This window comes from Dromiciops gliroides, chromosome 2, assembly GCF_019393635.1.
Source record: "Dromiciops gliroides isolate mDroGli1 chromosome 2, mDroGli1.pri, whole genome shotgun sequence".
NCBI lineage: Eukaryota > Metazoa > Chordata > Mammalia > Microbiotheria > Microbiotheriidae > Dromiciops > Dromiciops gliroides.
The window spans coordinates 275038598-275060036 of NC_057862.1; the positions used below are offsets into that span (position 1 = coordinate 275038598).

Genomic DNA, 21439 nt, shown 5'->3' on the forward strand with positions numbered 1-21439 from the left:
TATTACCGCAAACTCACTTTGCTCATACTATGTTTATAGCTTATTGAGGAATATGTTGAAATAAAAATCTTCCTCCCACTGTAGCTGGCTCCTTCCTGGTCTGGACAAGGGAACAGTACTCGATCAATAAGGAGAGAACTTCATCTCATTTTGTATCAGAAAAAAGAAAATTGGAAGAGAAGATTTTGTTTAGTTGTAGTCAGGTGCATGTGCTATAGAATTATGCTAGTGTCTCATTTCACCACACTCACTGCTCCATAAATCAACTGGTAGGATTAGGAATAACAATTGTTTCACAGTTAGTAATAGAAGGAATCTCAGAAGTCATGTAATCCAACCTTTATGTGACAAAGAATCCTTGCAACAAATATTTATTATTAGAGCTTTGGCATATTTCCAAGGACATTTTTCAGTTAGGATATTACTTTAAGAGAGGATAAACACAGACAAATGCTAAATAAACATTCAGTGGTCTCCCATAAAAGTTATTTATTGGAATATTAAGGGTGATAATTCTTAGTACAGCAGCTATATGCAGCTACAAACACAATACAACATAAACAATGTGTTAGGAATACTAGAAATCTAATTAGCAGAAACGATTCAATAAAGAACAGTCACTATGAGTCTATAGTGGTCCAGCCATTGAGATTCATTGGAAATTAAAACAAATATCAAACTAGTGTTGTCCTGCAACAGAGTTTTTCTGTAGCGAAGAAAAACTGAAATGGATGTAAACAAAATAGCACCCATTCAATACATTAGGCCAATTTAAACTTGAAGAACAATGTAACAGGTAAAAAGTGAATATTAAAAGTAGTTATTTACAGCCTTTTTCTATAACACTAGTGTGTTACCTTACTTCATTTTGCCATTTCCCCCATTTGAATTCATTACTGACTGAACTTCTTGATACACTGGCAAATAAATAATTGCACAACTAAATGTGACTATTTTTCTATTTCTTAAAGTTTGTCTAACATGTTTTATGAAATGAAGAAAACCAAAGAAATGTCATTACAAATATCATGCAATTAATTCTATACATAAATAGTAAGAGTTAACATTCTGGAGTCATATATAATAAGAACCTATTTTTTTCCCCTCCCTAGTCAGAGTTATCCCAGAAAGTTAAGTTGTGAATGATAGCAGAATAAACTAAATTTTTTATTTATAGTAAGCATGGGGAAATGGGTACAAGTATAATGTAAAAAAAGCAAATTCCTGAGAACATGAATACCATGGACTACAATTTGAGATATTCTGTGGGCAAGGTGAATTTGCTATAGATGGACTATGGAAGATAAAAGATGTTTGGTTGGCAAATTCTCTCCAACAGAAAGAACAAGGAGTGCCCTCACAGAGTTTCTATTTTAAGACTGGGCTTTCTTTGTAATTTTGACATATTGGAGTACCAATATCATTTGGACCAGAGAAGGACTCCAAGATACATGGTAGCACAATTCCAATGGGGGGCATAATAAGAATCAGAAGAACTGAAAATACATGTATGGCCTATCCATGGTAGCTGTTATTGCCATTCTACTGTAGCTACTATAATGAAAGGCTATTCTTGTTTGATTTAACTTTAGTCACTTTCTGCTGATATCATGTGTCATCACACAAGAAATTAGACAGGCTTTAAAGACTGACTAGATGTTCTAATTATAAGACTCCGGACAGATTGTAAAGCTTTACTTTTATATGGATGATATTATTATGCTAATTTATAGCAAAATCATTTAGTGCTTAGTAGAGCTGTAACTAGCGATTTTGGAGCCCATGGCAAGCAGCACTAAATGTACTCTCCAAATAAAAGTAGGGATAGGAGACCTTAACACTAGGCATGTTAGGAACCCTCCCTGGCTATATGAGCAGATATATCCCCAAGAAACTGATTCCCTCATGATAGAGGTGGGGGTAGAATCCTATGGGAAACTTTAGGAGAGAGCTTTGTGGAAAAAGAGGCCCCAGATACTACTAGAATGCTGTCCTATGGAAGAGCAATGGAGCCCATAGAGGGAGATAACAGGATGCCACAAGGATAATGTTGGGGAGGCCATTGGATAACAGGATAACATGGGCAGAAAGAACTGACCTGGTTTGTGTCAGTTAGTAGAACAAAGCAAGCTATCTGTTAGGTTCTTAGTTTAACTAATTATTATTCCTTTATGCAGAAGGAACAATGCTATTATAAAAAATTGCAATGTAAGAAATTTTAGAATTGCAACCTTTTAAAATTATAATTTTTTGCCCCTTCTAAATATCAAAACCCTGGGACAATATCCAGGTCCCCCTTCCTTGGTAACTTTAGTTACCTTGCCCAAGTTATGATTCTGATACTTGGTGCAATCTACATATACCTACACAGAGCTCAATAGGGAATATCTTCAAATTTTCATTTAAAGTCATTTTTCTTTATAGTATAGAATTGTTTGAGAGAAAACTTGGGAAAAGTAAGCATGAACATTTTCTCTTAGCATGGCAGCACTATCATGAAGAGAAAATAACTCACCTAAATTAAAGCCCAAATGAAATAATAAAAAAACCTAAAACTGGACACAGAGTAACACTGCAGTATATCTAGGTATATTATTGATCAAAAGAGCTAAACACCAAAGCCAATGCAGACATGTTAACATTGGAAATATTGAGAGGATACATGGCAGAGTTATAGAATACAAAGAAGGTAGAAGACCAGCTTTATTCTTCCAACTTCTCTCTGATATTAACAGTCTGTGAACCATTCAGATTTTTCCCCTCACTGTCATCAGGTCTGATCTTGAATAAATTTAGCAACTTTCAACTAGGGATGAATAATGGCAGCTGGCTTCTGAGCAAGGGTCTTGTTACGCTATTGATGCCCTGCTGGAGTAGAAGTCAGGCACTGGCAATCCGGTATGAAGTGTTACCTACAACAAGAATATGGTTAGCAAATTGCAACCTTATGCCCATTTCTCTATCCTCCCTCTAGCATAGCAAGAAACCTTATGAGTTTCTTCTTTAATGTCCACTTTCAGTGAAACAAACAAAAAATCAGATTAAGGCAAGAATTCCAAACCTTTGCAATCTGCTTCTCGACCTCCTTCCCATCCTAAATATTCTAGTTGAAATATGGTTTGAAACAGTGAGAGTTAATGCATGGATGGTGCAAAAATACCACTTAAAGAGTCAGGAGAATGTAGCTTGAAATTAGCTCTGAATCCTCTATATTTCATGCCTGAAAGTTGAAAGGATGGGCTGGGAAAATTTTATACATCAGAATGTCTACAAATTTAAAATATTCCTAGAGAGCATCCTCAAGGTAGGCCAAACCTTTTTTCTTTTTTGCTGGAAAATGGGGGTTAAGTGACTTGCCCAGGGTCACACAGCTAGTAAGTATCAAGTGTCTGAGGCCAGATTTGAACTCAGGTACTCCTTAATCCAGGGCCGGTGCTTTATCCACTGCGCCACCTAACTGCCCCCTAGGCCAAACCTTTTGATCTATATTTAGGTACATTAATACAAACTATTAATCTTTGCATAAACTTATTTAATTAATTCTTATGCAGTTTGATTATATCAATCTTTAAGTTCTTTTTTAGGGCTGCTAGGTGGCACAATGGATAGAGTTCCAGGTCTGAAGTCAGGAAGACTGAGTTCAAATTTGGTCTCAGACACTTATTAGCTGTGTGGCCCTGGGCAAATCACTTAATGCCTCCATTTCCTAATCTGTAAAATGAACTGGAGAGGGGCAGCTACTTGGCACAGTGGATAGAGCACTGGCCCTGGATTCAGGAGGACCTGAGTTCAAATCCAGCCTCAGACACTTGATACTTACTAGCTGTGTGACCCTTGGCAAGTCACTTAACCCCAATTGCCTCATTAAAAAAAAAAAAAGAACTGGAGAATGAAATGCCAAGAAAAGACCAAATAGGGTCATGAAGAGTCAGATATGACTGAAAAATAACTGAACAACCAAGTTCCTTCTTATCTCTAAAATTTTGTTATTTGCTATTGGAAATATAGATTGAGTGTGTTCAGAACTGCCTCATGTATTGCTCTCATGATAGTTTTTTTTTCCATTTTTGAGAAAGTTGATCTTCGTTATCTTTAGGTCATAAGAAAAGTTATCATCTCAAAAAAAGAATCTTGAAAACCAGGAGAGAATCACAGAACCACAGAATTTCAAACTTGGAAGGGCTGTCAATAATAATCTCATCTAACTTAGACATTAACAACAGTTTTCTTTACAACATACCTGACAAGTGGTCAGCTGGCCAGGGAAGTTCATTTTGGGATATCCCTAATTGTTAGGAAGTTTTTTCATTATATCAATGGGACATCCTCTTGCTCCTGGTTATGCCCCCTAGGATCAATATTTAGCTCAACATTTTTTCCTCTATGAACAATTAGAGGATGAATAGAAATTGTGGCAGTAGATCATAGATGTGCAGTATGCTAAAAACTTGCCAAGACAATTTTTCCTCACCAGGGCTACAGGAAGCAGCTGGAGGTTCATGCTAATCGAATCAGTGTATTCTCCTTACCCCACTGCAATTAGCCAGAATATTTAGAAAAAGCAGAGGAAATGGAGCTGAAATATTTGCTTCATTGTGATGAGATCATAAGCATAGGGATAATTCTAGATATCTATGTGGGTTTATAGTTATAATTAGCTTATGCTGCTCCAGAACCCACTCACAGCATACAACAAAATAGAGTTATGTAAACTGTAAATTATAGCTGAATAAATGATTATAATGGCTGTGATTACCCCTTTTTTTCTGTCCCATGTGGTGCCCGAGGGCAAAGGAAAAACAAATTTCACATTTTAAAAAGTGATGAGTATATAGCCCACTGAATGATTCTTAATTGTTTTTATTCCTCCTGAAATATATTCCCAGCCCTTAAAGATTAGATTCAGCATCCTTTATTGACCTGATCTAGGCATCTACCCCACCTATTGTCTTCTCTGTCTTGTGCCCATTTGACTATTTGTGATAGGGAGGTCCCATATCATTACAGTGCAATATTAGACTCTAGGCAGAACTGAGTATGTATTCAGTTCCCTACTTCACTCTATAACTTATCAATTCCTCCCCTCTTTTTAATCCTCTTCCAGTCTTACAATAGCAACCACATCCCGCTCCTCAGCATCCCCTCCCTGTCATTTTTTTATTTTAATGCTATGAATTTTACTCTAAGGCCATGAATCTCTGAAGCTGCTACAATGAAAATGTTTTCTCCATCTCTGAGGATAAAATACTTACCTGTACATTCCTATTCAGGCTGACAGCAGGAAAGAATAGACCCTCCATATTCTCAAAGGCAATAGGACCTTGTTGATCTTCATTGATTGAAAATGTTAAGGTTTTTCTATTTAAGTCGAGAAGAACTCCAATTGTGGCACCCTTTGCGATTCCCCCCTCAGTTCTGTGGGAAAGAGAATAACAGAGATGACAAGGCAAATTAAATTGTTCCTTGCTTATAAATTTGAAAGACTATGCCATTTTCAAACATAATTAATGAACAACGAATTCTCTCTTTTGCTGATTCTTAGTGTTAAGTAAAACACCAATGGAAAAAAATCCTCTGACTTACCAGATATTAGGTTCTCTTATTATGCTCTACCATAGGTTTTAATTGTGAATTTCCCTGTTTTGATATCATACAATCACAGAAATTTTGAGCTAGAAGGGACCTTGATAATGATTTGGTCCAACATTTTACAGATAAAGAAAGTGAGACCTCTTCAAGTCATACATCTGGTTAGTAGCAAAGTCTGGATTAGAACTTATACCTTGACTTTAAGTCTAGAGGTTTTTTCACAGTACAATGCTGTCTTAATTTATTAGTTAAAACACACACATACACATGCACGCACATACACACAAATAAAAACAAAAACAAAAGGGACATCTAAGTCAAGTCTGAAAAGATATGCATAAGGAATTATGTCCTGGGCCTCTTGGTGCATATTACATTGAAAGATTCTTCTCAAAAGAGAACCAGTCATTTAAAAAGTGTTTGAATTTTAATTAAGCAGTGTTAATAAATTTATAACATTACAGATTCCAAGACTCTAAATCACTAACCTAAACTGGATGAAAATACTTAAACTATAGCAATATCAGGGATCTTGGAGACAGAACAAGGCTTTTTTTAAAAAATGTCTGTGGTATAGTTCAATCAGCAGTCTCAAAAATAAAATTAAGCAAAATATTTGTTCCACCTCCAAACACACACACACACACACACACACACACACACACACACACTCACTCCACACCCCTTTTGAGATCTGGCAATATTGAACTTCAGCAGAAAAAATAGGTTATAAGAGCTAAAAAAGATACTTCTTTCTCCCCTGCATACAGAATTAATATTGTATATGGTCATTCTATAGGCCATATTTATAAAATTCAGTAATTATTATTTACATACAATTATATAATGACAACATATTTGTACCCAAGACATTCTTTTTAGTTTCTCTGAATGGTGCAATATATATATATGTATATACATATATATATATATATACATATCTTTATCCCTTCACTTCTAAATAAGGAATAACATAGATATATGATATCCTTCTAGTTTGGGCTCTTATAGTCATATGAATATGATGGGGTCATTGATCCAAACATAATTCTTGGGGTGGTTATGTCCCCCATGAAATACAGTGTATTTTTATATCTGCTTTAAATGATGCAAAAATTCAATTTATATGACATTGGATGATGCAAGATAGGGTTGATAGAAGTAATAGAAATCTTTATGGGAAAAAAGTCAGTGTAAATCCATTAAGAGGAGAAGGACATACTTAACTAGGTGACTGGCTGACTGTTTCCTACTGAAGCATCATTTTAGGGATAATGCTCTCATCCTATCACTACTTAATTCTTTTTTTAAAAAAGACTGACAGGGCAGCTAGGTGGCGCAGTGGATAGAGTCAGGAGTACCTGAGTTCAAATCCGGCCTCAGACACTTAACACTTACTAGCTGTGTGACCCTGGGCAAGTCACTTAACCCCAATTGCCTCACTAAAAAAAAAAAAAAAAAGACTGACTTCTTTATTGCCAAATAGACTGGTGAATATTTGCCCAATCAGGTCTTTCTGAATAAGATCAGAATCTGTGAAAGATACTTGTCCATCCTAGAAAGTTTATAAAGCATAATTTTAGAAGTGAAAAGAGTTAAATGTTAAGAAGGACTTCAGGAAAAATGAATTTTTATTAAAGAAATTGTAAAATAAATTTTGTCATTTACACAATTAATTCACTTGGAAAGACTGGAAAAATTAGTGACTGGACAGATTTTTTTCTCTAACAAATTGGCAATTCTTAACAAACACAATATGGTAAAGTAATGCTTCAAATACAAATTTTTAAGAAATGACATCATTGCCTATTTTAGTCCAATGAACAGCCTGCACACCAAAGTTTCCTGCTTCTTCCTATCTCTCCCAAGATATAGCAGTATGTTCCCAGTTCTTAGCCATCAGTACATTAGGTATTAAAGAAAGAGTTCACAATTCCATCCTTACGTAAAAATAGGCTCACCAAGATAAATACAGCTAACTGAAATAGTGAATATATTATTTAAGGAAATCTCAGTATTCAGTTTCTTATTAAATTAGTTACTTATCTTACATCATAGCCAACTTTCAGATGGCAAAGATGAAGTTATATGTAACTTGTATAACCACTCACTTGCTATTTTCTTCATGCAAATTTCATTAATGCCTCCCCCCACACACACACACTACAAATTGTCCTTCCTTTTCTGAATCTCTGGCTACTCTGTTTACTTCTCATGGACTAATTTTTTTCCAACTTAGAGTTATTTGTGTGCATGCTTCATTTGCTATAAGAATGTAAGTGCATTGGGGGCTACTAGGTGGCGCAGTGGATAAAGCACTGGCCCTGGATTCAGGAGTACCTGAGTTCAAATCCGGCCTCAGACACTTGACACTTACCAGCTGTGTGACCCTGGGCAAGTCACTTAACCCCCATTGCCCCGCGCAAAAAAAAAAAAAATGTAACTGCATCAAGGGCAGAGAGTGTGTTTTATTTTGCTTCATATCCCCAGGACTTTGTATATTGCCTGGTATACAAAAAGATGAAATAAATGTGTGTTAAAACAAATTAACAAAGAAGGGGACTTTTGTTGCTTGGTTTTGCAAGAGCAGAGGAAAAGATTGAGGAAGAGCTGTGACTGAGGTTCTCATTCTCTTACTAGTCTAACACGAAAGCTTGACTTTTGACAAGTTGGCAGCTGAATGATACCTGTTGGTGTGTGAGTTGTTGTGCATGAACCAGCTCCGATTATTGTCCACATACATTGCCCAAGCTTTGTCATCCTTTCCTAACATCATATCCTTCATCACATCAATACAGGCCACACCAAAAGCAGGATCTGGATGGTTGTCATAACGATCAACTGTCAGCTCCCAGTAATGAACTCCCTTAGAGAAGCCCGTCTTTCCTAGCACAACTCGATCATCGTAGCTACTGCAGGTCACAGTCAGGTTGTCATTGGAGAAGATAATGTCAGAGTGTGCAGAGCCAGGGTCAAATGCAAACCAGGCAACTGGAAGAAACACAAAGGCAACCTAGTTATCAAGACTGAATCAGTGACTACAATCTATTAAAAATCCCTATGTAAGATGAGGACCTTTATGTCAGGTATCTTGTCACTGTGTAGGAATAAAGGTCCTAAGGCCAAAAAGAGAGAAAAACACTCAATATGCCTAAGTGGTGGCCACTTTCTTCATATGGAATGAGACTCAAATAGCCAGATAACTGTCCTAGCAGGGTATGTCTTTTGGAAAGGGTCTTCTTGCTCAGACTGCACTCCCAACTTTGTAATCCAGAAGTGGAGTGGTATCAGTTATAGAAGTAATGCTTTACTTCATCTGGTGAATGTCAAAGCAATACTAGTACCACCAGAAACAAAAAGGCATTGAACTATGGTGAAGATAAGAAAGGGAGAGTGAGAAGTCTAAAATATAAAATCCTACATGGAGGAAGGACAACAGAAAAATGATCAATATACCACTCAGTACTGATAATTGATAATTGTTCTTTGCTCTACTGAAAATTGAAAAGTTGATCAACAAAATCAGTATTTGTGGCTTTGATTTTCATGAATAGATATGAATTGTCAACAGGGCAGGAACTACATGAATTCAATCAGAACATAATTTGACAATTTGTTCTCAGATTTAGATATAAAAGAATTTATAGAAGTACTGGGCTTAGGGGGCAACTAGGTGGCACAGTGGATAGCACGGATTCAGGAGGAGCCGAGTTCAAATCCAGCCTCAGACACTTGATACTTACTAGCTGTATGACCCTGGGCAAGTCACTTAACCCTCATTGCCTTGCAAAAAAAAACCTACTGGCCTTTTAAACATATATAAACATAGATAAAATAGCATATTTTGTTTATTTATTTTTATTTATTTTTTTGTGGGGCAATTGGAGTTAAGTGACTTGCCCAGGGTAACACAGCTAAGTGTCTGAGGACAGATTTGAACTCAGGTCTTCCTGAATCCAGGGCTGGTGTTCTATCCACTGTGCCACCTAGCTGCTTCTAAAATAGCATATTTATGCAAGTGATTATACTCCAAGTTTTAATTCCTAAATACTATCTTTAAAAAAACCCACCATACTTTACACAGATTTATTCACTGATTTATTAAACTACTTTATAAGAAAATCATATGCACTCAAATTTCTGAGGTTTTTTTTTTAACAGAACATAGGTTATTTCATACCTGCCACCAGTTTTTTAATGTCAACTGTTGTCATTCCAAATGAATGGCATGGAGGGAAAAAAAACAGGAAGTAAAATAGTCATTTATAAGAAAAGTGCTATATTTTATGAATGTTTGTAATAATATTGGATGGTGCTTTGTTACCTTAAAGCACTACACAATTTTCTTGTTATTATCTCCTTTGGGGGGGGGGACTACATTACTTTGGGGATGAGAAAGAACATTATTGGAAATAGTCTTAGTATAAAATCATATAAAGTTAACTTTTGGGGTGGTTTGTGTTATCCACAAGTTTTGACAAAATAGCATTCTAAGTTACTGCATAAGACTTTTCTCTGATGAAGCATGAAAAAATAGCTATATATTTTTTATAAACAGAATGAAAAAGATTGGTATAATGTAATCTTAAGAATGATTAGTCAAGTTTCTAGAATTAAAATAAGTATACATTTACTCTGTGAAGGAAACTGAAGGACATATCAATAACAAGCTAAAATAAATCTTAGTTGCAATAAGTATACTTGCCCAATTGAGAGTAAGGTGCTGATTGTGTCTCAAAATTGCATCCTATAAAGAGATACTATATTACGTCAAAGATAAGAAAAGTAATCAATCTTAAAATTATTTATATATAAGTGACATTCTTAATACAGTTAATATGTATTTGATTCTTTAAAAACCAGAAACTTTCCCTTTCCCCACTTCCTGCACCAGTTTACTAGCTAACTTTGCTCCATGAAGTCAGTGTATTGACTTTTATACTGAAAAGAACACATTTTTATCATTCAATCTTTCAATCTTTTTGAAAGTCTATAGTTCAAAACTTCATCATTCTATCCTTTATTACTTCTTCCTATATTAAGAAGCTTACCTTTTTAAAAAGGGAAAAGGGAGACATTATCCAGCATGAAATGGAGAAATTTTGTAGTTTACAACTATTCTATCACAGTATGCCTATAACCTCAAGCAATACATTTCAACTATACTTACACTAAACTACTTCTGCTGTAATTTAGGTCTATGTACAATTTTACTAATATAATTAGAAAGGAATATACTGTATACATATCATTTAAATAAGATGGTGTTTATTAATATTGAAATTATTTTTAAAGTAGTTAAAGAGGTGCTCTGAAAGCCTCATTGTTTTTAGATATCAAAGACATTTTATACCTAGCTATAAAGACATCTATAGTATAGAGGTGTGTTCATGAAATATACCTCTGCTATCTCAACTGTGAATCATTCCACTGCTTTCCAGAAGACATTGTAATAAACTTTCCTAACCTCATTCCCATTAGACATAAATTTGGGATGGCATTAGAAGAGTATTGTAAATTTGGTTTTAATTGGCATTATGAAAAAATAAATCAAATACTTCCCCACACCCACTCAAAAAAGAGTAACAAAAATTGCTTCCTAATAACATTTTTGAAGGAAGATATATTAAGGAATAATTTAATAGAAAGAATTACTGGGATATTTATATAAAGTAACTTGCTGTTATCATAAACTTAGAAACCAGAAAGTTATTTTTTCATGTATAACATCCAATGATAGGAGGTGCTATGGTTGAGTTGTGACTACATTTTAAAGAATGTAACCCTACTTTTGGTTAGTATTTTACTAGAATAAAATTGAAATAATCCATTCATTTGTATTTCATGCTTAGCTTCAATTTGAAGCTGTTTAAAATCCTATCTGTGAATTAGGGTCTAGTAAGTACAATAATGCTATACTTTTTTCTAATTGAATTTTCTAATTTAATTCTAAATGAATTCTTTTTCCTAATTGATTTTTATTCTAATTGAACTCCTTTTTACACTTTTTCTAGCTGTAGCAGTTACATAGGCTATACTCAGGTCTTTTTATGTGCTAGTTTTTAATTAATTATGCTTATATATGTTTGCTTTCAAGACATGTTTTAAAAGGTATTTCATTTTAAGCACAACATAAAAGAGTTAAAATTCAATAATATAACTATTACAAGTACTATTAAATACATCCACTACTCAACTCAAATCACAGTGCCTTTTAGTCTTTTTTTTTAGTGAGGCAATTGGGGTTAAGTGACTTGCCCAGGGTCACACAGCTAGTAAGTGTTAAGTGTCTGAGGCCAGATTTGAACTCAGGTTACTCCTGACTCCAGGGCTGGTGCTCTATCCACTGTGCCACCTAGCTGCCCCGCCTTTTATTCTTTTTTTTTTTTGGCAGGGCACTGAGGGTTAAGTGACTTGTCCACGGTCACACAGCTAGTTAAGTGTCAAGTGTCTGAGGCTGGATTTGAACTCAGGTCCTCCTGAATCCAAGGCCAGTGCTTTATCCACTGCGCCACCTAGCTGCCCCCCACCTTTTTTTCTTAAGACACATATAATAACTGTGACATTCTGTTACATCAGACACATAAAAAAATTCTGTAACAAAGCATGTTTAAAAGTATACAGAGAGAAACATAAAAGAAAAAAAGAATGTTTAGTAAAGTTTGAAGTCCCTGCATATCTTTTGGACTGACATAGCATAATCTTCCTCATTTCTCAATATGAGTGGAGAAAAAAAAAAGGGAAACCTTTGGAAATAGGCAATGTGTAAAAAAGTGCATCCACAATTATAAAAAAGCACTGAAGAAATTAAATATGGTGAAGGTTGGACAAATTTTCTAAAATCTTATTAGGCTGGTCCCAGAAAAGTAAAAATTTATGTCCAGTGTCATCACAGACAAAATGAACTTAAATCTGTCATGACTTGCCTTGATAGCAAGTGAAACAAGAGGCAGCTAGATTTGCAGACCTTGTGAATTGTAATTACTCAATTATTTTATCTTACTCTGTTTGTCATAGGTTTCTTCTTTTAACTGAGAAAGTACTATCATGCAAGCAAATAATGCCTTCAGATTTTATCTCTTTTCTTCCTAATTTCCAGGATATTCTGCTAGTATCTTTCAAGTCTATGTTTAATAAGCCCACCATGGCCAGATGTGCTGATCTACTTCCTGGATTCAGCAGCTGGACACCATTAGAGTGTTGCCTTGACCTTATATAAGTGGACCATACCAGTGCTATGTTATGGTATGTTATGACAGAATGTGCTAATTCATGACAGTGCTAACAAAAAGAATAATTTGTGAACAAAAATTGTGGATGTGAGCAAAACGAACAATTTTACTGATGTGGAAAGCTTCCTTATCAATGGCATTATACATGAATAGCAGCTCAATTGGTTTACTTGTTATAGCAAACAGACATAACACAAAACATCATTTATCCACATCCTCTTCACCCTAGAAGCAGGACATAGACACAGAGAAGAATTACCCCCTTGTAACATAAACATGAATGTCAAGAACAAAACAAGCTATTTCAGAGATGCTTTAAAGGCCCAGAGATTAAGAGGAAATGTCAGATGTGCTCAGCTCACCCGGTACATTCAGAGACTGTAAAGAAGAATGCAAACTCATCTGGTGGGGTGAAGATCGGATATCAAAGCAGGATCTTCCAGAAAAGCTGGGTTGTAGATTAAGGGTTGATGAGAAAGGACTCATCCTACGGAGCTGTAATCTTTCTGAAGGAGATGGAAAAGCGAGGGTCTGTTCTTCAGAATCTGTGTCTAAATGTAAATCAATGCAAACTGGATATCAGAAATCTGTCACCTATTTGCATACTGTTACCAACGGCCTTACCAATAACAGTAGCACCAAGCCTGACCCCATGGGGAAGGGGTGGTACATGTCCCTTACTTAAATCAGATGGGGTTTGGGTCAGGAACAAAGTAGAGATCTTTACATGGAGGGAGAGAGAGAGGGGGAGAGAGAGAGAGAGAGAGAGGGAGAGAGAGAGAGAGAGAGAGAGAGAGGGAGGGAGAGAGAGAGAGAGAGAGAGGGAGAGAGAGAGAGAGAGAGAGAAAGGAGTGAGCATAAATGTATACATAGATGTATGTGTATCCTTGCTCTTTCTTTCCTCTGACATTTCAAATAGCATGATTTTTATTTTTCTAAAATGTTAACTGGTAATCAAACAATTGTACATTTCCCTTTTGCCATTAAATATCATTTGTGTTGAAGTTTACTCTTGAAAGTAAATTTTGCCAGGTGATGACCAAAAGGGCTACCCTATGACCTTACTCTAGACAATTGTTTGGCAAATTTATCTGTAGGGAACACAATTCTCCTCAGAATTTTTTGCATAAGTGATGATGATAATAAGGGATCATCTGCATGACCATAATGGTTCCTTTCTCTCTTAACATGCTATTCCTTTTAGGAAATGTTTTTCCTTGAAATTATATTAAGGTGTTTTTATTTTTTCACGATAGATAGCAAAGCACTCTCCAAGCTTTGGTCTTTGTATGGGAGGGCTGATGTAAAATTTAAGTGGCTCAGGGAAGAAAATACTGGACTGGCCTACTGTTCAGTAAAGTAAACTGGATTCTTGTCCTATGAAGTTATGTTTAGATCCTGGAAATTTCAATTAACCTCTTTATAAGTATAAAAATAAATTGACCTCAAAAAGACATAATATAGGTTACTTATAAAATACCTGTAAATGTTATAAAGGATATATTCAAGGACATGCTGCCAAATATTTAATACCTAGCTCTCAAAAAAAATGTATGCACCACAAATTTAAGTTGAATCTGCATCATTGTTATTTCCCATCACTTTCTTAAATCTAGACATTCAACCAAATAATAAATCAAGCCCTGATTTTTAACATTTGTGGATTTTTGAGGTATAAATGCTTATACAGAAAATTCAACAGTTAACTCTTATGAGTTGGAACAAAGCTGGCTACAGAATACCACTATGTATGTTATTGTTTCAAAGAATAGGTGTTGTAGAAATACTAAGTTAGTGTAAGGATATTCTTAATTGTCAGTCCTGTGCAAACAGACCATCTGGTGAATTGATTTTCCTAAATTGCAAAAAGCATCTATTTCCTGATTTTAAAAAAGGAATGTATTGTGTTCAAATAAACACTCATACTAGGTCATTTAACTAGTCAGATGCAGTGCAACATGGCTGGCCATAAGTTGACTTTTCATTTTAAAGGGACTAGAAATTATTAGATACAATTGTTTTCTTATAACTTTTTCTGTTCAAATACTGCCAGGTAGGTTTCTTTAAACCATTTTGGTGGCTATGGACATCCTCTTATTTAGATTTGTTAGCATTCTCATCATCTAAATTATCACTTATTTCACTATACTTCTATTTAATAAACACTATTTAATAGCGTAGAGGCGGTAAATGCGCCTGTTTCTAGGAATCAGTTTGAATCAAAAGAAGGCATTTAAAAATCTTATTTTATTTGTATCTTTTTTACATCACTTTCATTTCCAGACATATACCTCTCTCCTTACCTTCTTATTAAGCCACTCTACCTCACAAAGATTATAAAAAGAAAAAGGAAAAAAAATTTAAAATAAAATTACTCTGTTATGTTTCACAATACATGTAATATTCAATACTCACAGTGCCCACAACTCCATAAAGAGTGGAGAGAAATGCATTTTTTCAACTCTTCTGTGAGGTCAAGCTTTATCATTATAATTAAACAGAATCATTTCATTTTTTAAACAAATTTTTAAAGTAAACCTTTAAAAATCAATTTCATTGTGTTTTTATGCCAGTGATCATGGGTTAGTTACTCTTTTAGACAGTGTTTGATTTAAAACAAACAAAAAAAACCAATGCACACACACAAGAAAACAATGAGTTACAACCTGAGAGAAGCAGTTCAAAATAGTCTATTGACTCTTTCTTCCTAACAATTCGAACTACTTGAAATGTAGTTCATTTTGGTATTTTAGAAGGTCATTGGTTTTTTTCCTATGTAAATTACTTGTATAGTGATATATTTTAGGGGAAAACTGTTGAATTTATTTTTGTGGATGATTTTAAAAACTGATAAAATTACATAAATGCTCAAGTATTTTTAGTTTTGGAACATCTCATAGCTATATTTATTAAACAGCATAATACTATTTACATAATTAAATAAATTTAAAGGCTTTTTTCATCTAATAAGAATCTGCTTAGCATTGCAGATTTCATTTTTAACTGGCAGTTGATTTGTTATTCTTAAATCTAAACTTGCTTTAAACTCTAAGGGAAAGGGGGGCAGCTAGGTGGCGCAGTGGATGAAGCACCAGCCCTGGACCCTGGACAAGTAATTTAACCCTTGTTACCCCACCAAAAAAATAAAAGAAAGAAAGATGTGTGTGTGTGTGTGTGTGTGTGTTGGAAAGAACAACTGGTAGAATTAATTTTCAGTAATTCTGAATCTTGGCCCAATCATCAGAAAAAATCAGTTGGATTTTTTGATGAAAACATTTTTAGTAGTTCCATCAAAAAAAGTTATAATTTCACTTAACTATTTCATTCTTTTTTTTTTAATTATTTTTTCATTTTGTGTGTGAGGCAATTGGGGTTAAGTGACTTGCCCAGGGTCACACAGCTAATAATTGTTAAGTGTCTGAGGCCAGATTTGAACTCAGGTCCTCCTGAATCCAGGGCTGGTGCTCTATCCACTGCGCCATCTAGCTGCCCCTACTATTTCATTCTTACCAACAGTAAAGACATATCAAATAAAGAAACTTCTTTCTGGGCTAGAAGAGAAAATGATGTATAGTTTGGCTCTTCAATAATTTTGTCTATGGATTTTGCCATCATGTTTCAACTGCCTTCTCCCTCTGTGTACTCCTTCTCCCACTGAGGAGTTCTTCCTAGAAGCTTCATTTTTTAAGGAAGTGCTCAGATCCACCCTGCTTCAGTTTTTGCACTTTGTCCCATCCTCTCCCAGTCTCATGAGTATGATTCCCCACTCTCTTCTGCTCCTTTTCATTGTCTTCCCCTATAAGAATATAAGCTACATCATGTTTTTCAATCATGTCTGACTCTTTGTGACTTCATTTAGGGTTTTCTTGGCAAAGATATCGAAGTGCTTTGCCATCTTCTTCATTAGCTCATTTTACAAATGAGGAAACTGACGTAGACAGGGTTAAATGACTTGCCCAAAGTCACAAACCTAGTGTCTGAAGCCAAGTTTGAACTTAGGAAGATGAGACTGGTATTGTACTTCTCCACCTAGCTGCCTTGAAAGTAGGTACTATCTTTATTTTTACTTGTATTTGTAACCCCCCCATACTTAGTTCAGTGCCTGGCACATAGTAAGCATTTAATAAATTCTTGTTGACTTGAATTGACTTCCCATAATCTTACCATATAGTTAACTTGATGACTACCTCATTTCCTAGGTTTCTGCCCTTAAGCATCTGTTCTGCTCAGATTAATTTCTTATTGCCCATCATATTACTAACCTTCTCCCATTTTGGGGTCTAATCACATTGTATAACTTACATGTGGTATGTCATTTCCCAACAACTTGTCAAGTTCTCACTATTTTTTTTTGCAGGCAATGGGGGTTAAGTGACTTGCCCAGGGTCACACAGCTAGTTAAGTGTCAAGTGTCTGAGGCCGGATTTGAACCCAGGTACTCCTGAATTCAGGGCTGGTGCTTTAACCACTGCACCATCTAGCTGCCCCGTTCTCACTCATTTTTAACTCAAGCAGCAACTAAAATCTCATCTCTTCCACAAAGTCTTCCATCGTGAATTAGAAGACATGAAGTGTCTAAATTGGAGTTACTCATACTGATGAAGAAACAAATTCAAACTTTAATTTTTTTTTACTAATTTGTTTTATGCCTTGCATAGAAAATTTTCAAAAATAGTACTCTTATTATAACTCTCTCTGCATATATCCCCAAATTGACTGAAATATAAAAAAGGTAGCTTCAGAATTAGTAACTTCTCAGGCAAAGCTAAACTTTATGCTCTAAATTTTGTGTTCCCTAGCAGAAAATATTTTGAGGAAGTGCACCAACATTTCAGGTCACTGATAAATATCTAAGTTCCTTATTCATTAGAAAATTATTGTCAATTTAATGTCATTAGAAATAGTGGACAGTTAGGTGATGAACTGGATATAGCACTGGGCCTGGAGTCAGGAATGTCTGAGTTCAAATCTGGTCTCACATATTTATTAGCTCTGTGACCCTGGGCAAGTCACTTAACCCTTATTTGCCTCAGTTCCTCATCTGTAAAATGAGGACACACTTGGAGAAGGGAATGGCAAACCACTCCAGTATTCTTTGAGAAGAAAAAAACCATGGACAAAAGTCTATGGGTTCATAGAGAGTTGGACGTGACTGAATGACTGAATCACAACAAGAGATAGGAAAGCAACTGCTAAAGAAGATTCTCATCATGGTGTATATCATTTCCTAATATGGTCCAGGCTTTGTTGCACAATTCTGGGCTATTCTTTTATAAATGTACACAACACACACTCAAAAATTGTAAAATATATTAACAATGCAAATTTATTCCCAAATTTTAAATTGTATTGCTATCTATCCAAGCATCTTGATTTAGTGTTTGCACATATCAGTTATTAATTATTCGTAATGGTTATGAATACATCTAATCCTTTCTTTTACTTGGTATATGGGCTTATAGAAGTGTGTGGTGTAGATGAAAGGGCAGTGACTGGGAAGACAAATTAGTCCCTTTTGACTGGCCCCTACTCTTGTGTGGGCAGAGCCACTTTTTTCTGTCTATTTTGTCTATTCTTTTTAGTCAATATCTTCAGCTCCACCCCTGGGTTAGGGGAAGGGATAGGTTTTCCTTAAAACTGTATGGTACTTCACTCACAGGGGAATGTTTAGGTTCAGGTGTGCTTAGCTTCATTTGGTCTTTCTTGGCTTTGGGACGGTATAAAATGTAAATCTAGATCTGAGCCCATGTATGGGGAAAATTCCCAGCAATTAAATCTCTCTTCCTGGGTACATAATTACCCATTTTCCTCCTTCCTAGCTGCATTTATTAACAAAGGGCATACATATACAAATTAGTATAATAATGGAATTATGTGGTATTAAATTTTCACTGCAAATAAGTGACAAAATAGAGAGAAAACAAACTCTTTTTTTTTTTTGTGAGGCAATTGGGGTTAAGTGACTTGCCCAGGGTCATACAGCTATTAAGTGTTAAGTTTCTGAGGCTGGATTTGAACTCAGGTACTCCTGATTCCAGGGCCAGCGCTCCATCTACTGCACCACCTAGCTGCCCCCAAAACAAAATCTTAATGAAGAAATATTGGTAAAGTCGATTCATTCCTCCTTAGAAAATGAAATGATGAGATGTGGGGGAAAGCATAAGGGGATGAGAGTTTTGAATTTATAGGGCTGTATTTCTGCAGAATTACAGGCACATCAATCATGACTTATATTGAGCTCAAATCACAGGCTTTATAGCTGAATATTAATGTACTCTTCTTGCATTCCTGCTTCTCATTTCAGTGTTAAGAAGCTGTAGAAGAGGCAGGTAGTAGACCCTGCTTTCCACCATGTTGTTGGTGACTCTGGCACTGATGGAGTTCTTCACTTCTTCTCCTCAGTGCATTTGCTCACCTGTACCCTTTCATGAAACTTCAGCTCCCCCTCTTCTTTAGGAGGAGGGTGAGAAAGACTACCCTTTCAAACACAGCCTCCAGAGACTGGAGTCAACAGATATTGGGGGATTCATTTACGACAGTAAATATTGATCTTCAAGGCCTCGCTCTATGCCAGAATTTTTCCAGATCCAAGAAAATTTTATTTGAAATCCAAAGACCTGAGTTCAAGTACAATATTTGCTAAGTTTCAATATTGGATGATTTATTAAATTTTTCTGAGCTTTGATTTTCCTATCTATAAAATGTGACTTTGGGATTAGGTGTTCTATAAGATCCCTTTCAGATAAAAACTATCAATCCATTTTCTACTGCTTTTTGTTTTTGCTATTCAGTTGTGTTTGACTCTTCCTGACTCCTTGGGCCATACTGTCTATTGAATTTTCTTGGCAAAGATACTGGAGTTCTTTGCCATTTTTTTCTCCAGTGGATTAAAGCAAACAGAAGTTAAGTGACTTGCCCAGTATCACATAGCTAGTCTGAGGCTAGATTTGAACTCAGGTCTTCCTGATTCCAGGCCCAGCACTCTACCTAGCTGCCTCTTTTTGTCATTCACAAATAGTTAACAAATACTGATTAGTTTTAGTTTTTTCTCAGTTAAGTGAGGAAGAGCAAATATAGTAGCTGTTCCTCCTTACCAAGAATGGAATCATAATTTTCCATCTTTCCTCCTGTTGCACTTGAAACCAATAACTTGATAAATTTATCAGCAGTTGGGCAGTAGCCAAATGTGGAGGTTGGAATCCCAGCACAGTAAAATTAGACTTTTCAGTAAAGCCTGCCAAAGTTATATTGAAGCCCAGCTTCAGGAGAACAATTACATTTGCTTTGCTCATAAGTATGAGAGAAGACAAGGAAATAAATAAATAAGCAGTCCCTTAAATGACTCTTAAAATGGCCCTGAAAAGACAAAATTTACAAGAAAGGGTGACATTTTAAAAGGTAACTTTGTATAAATAGTGACAGAAATGGCAGTTTGGGTACTGGCAGAAAAATAAGTGTTTTTATTATTTCTTTTTTAAAGCAACCAATAACATACCTCTTGCCAACCATGATAGAGCTATGTATTCCATCACTGAGCCCACTGAACAATATTATTTCTGGTACTGTAGAACACCTATACCTAATTTCACTATTTTTGTTAAAGGCACTTTATAGTCACCTAGATTTGATATCTCACATTCATCCTTGACTTTATACAATCATGAATACCTCTGCCCCCCCTATACTAAGTCAGTCCTCAAGTCCTTCATATCTATTATCTATATCTATCTATCTATCTTCTCTTCATTCACATTGTTTCCATATGGGGCCATCTCCAGTTGTTCCATCTCCAGTTGTTCTGATATATATACATATATACATATATATATATATATATATATGTGTGTGTGTGTGTGTGTGTGTGTGTGTGTGTGTGTGTGTGTGTGTGTGTCTTATCATTGGACCCAGGTGGCTCTGGAGGAGAGAGTGAGGTTGGTAACCTTGCACAGCCCTCCCTCACTTAAATCCGATTCAGTACAAGTCATAACATCACCCCAATGTCATGGTCCTCTTCGAGAATGAAGGACAAATAACAACAACCCTAACTCAGACCCTCAACATTTCTCAATTAGAGTACTTCAATAGCCTCCTAATTTTTCTGCCTTCTCCATTCTTTCTCCTCTGCAATCCATGCTCCAAACAACTACCAAAGTAATATTCCTGAACTACAAGTTTGGCACTATTTCTTAAATTTTCCCAGTTTTGTTGGCTCTCTGTTGCCTTTAGGATGAAAAACAAACCCCTCTGACATTTAAAGCTTTTCACAATTTGACTCCAAAATATGGTTACCTTTTCTCTTTCTTTGACTTTTATGGGTTGGTTATTTTCTGAATTGTGGCTTTGCTAAGTCTAAGGTTATGTACAATTTGGGGATATAATTCCAAATTGTTTTTGAGGATGGTTCAGTCAATTCGCACAATCCCTTTAATTATAATTTTCTCATTAACAGTCTTATATGTATAAAATAATTAGGACCTCAATAATTTTCTTATTATGATTTTCATATGGTTGTGGATAGCTTGCCTTTTTTTCACTTGAGAATTACTTGCCCCTGTTTTTTGTCTATTTATCTATTGGAAAATAAATCTTTGTTCAGTCAAACATTTTATTGATCTCCT

The 21439-nt window shown here is 35.4% G+C and overlaps 1 protein-coding gene across 3 annotated transcripts in view; it reads right to left on the reverse strand.

The window, feature by feature from the left end:
- Positions 1-474: 474 nt before the first annotated feature.
- Positions 475-21439, reverse strand: part of TRIM9 (tripartite motif containing 9) — a 143099-nt gene continuing 122134 nt past the window's right edge. The window contains exons 8-13 of one of the 3 annotated variants that reach the window (XM_043981955.1): positions 13184-13372; positions 10295-10336; positions 9770-9793; positions 8277-8580; positions 5253-5415; positions 475-2912 (exon numbers count right to left, since the gene is read on the reverse strand). In XM_043981955.1, the coding sequence (XP_043837890.1) occupies positions 2850-2912; positions 5253-5415; positions 8277-8580; positions 9770-9793; positions 10295-10336; positions 13184-13372 (785 nt within the window). In that variant the 3' untranslated portion in view covers positions 475-2849. The remainder of the gene's footprint in view (positions 2913-5252; positions 5416-8276; positions 8581-9769; positions 9794-10294; positions 10337-13183; positions 13373-21439) is intronic. The other 2 variants (XM_043981956.1, XM_043981957.1) reach the window with 2 other exon arrangements.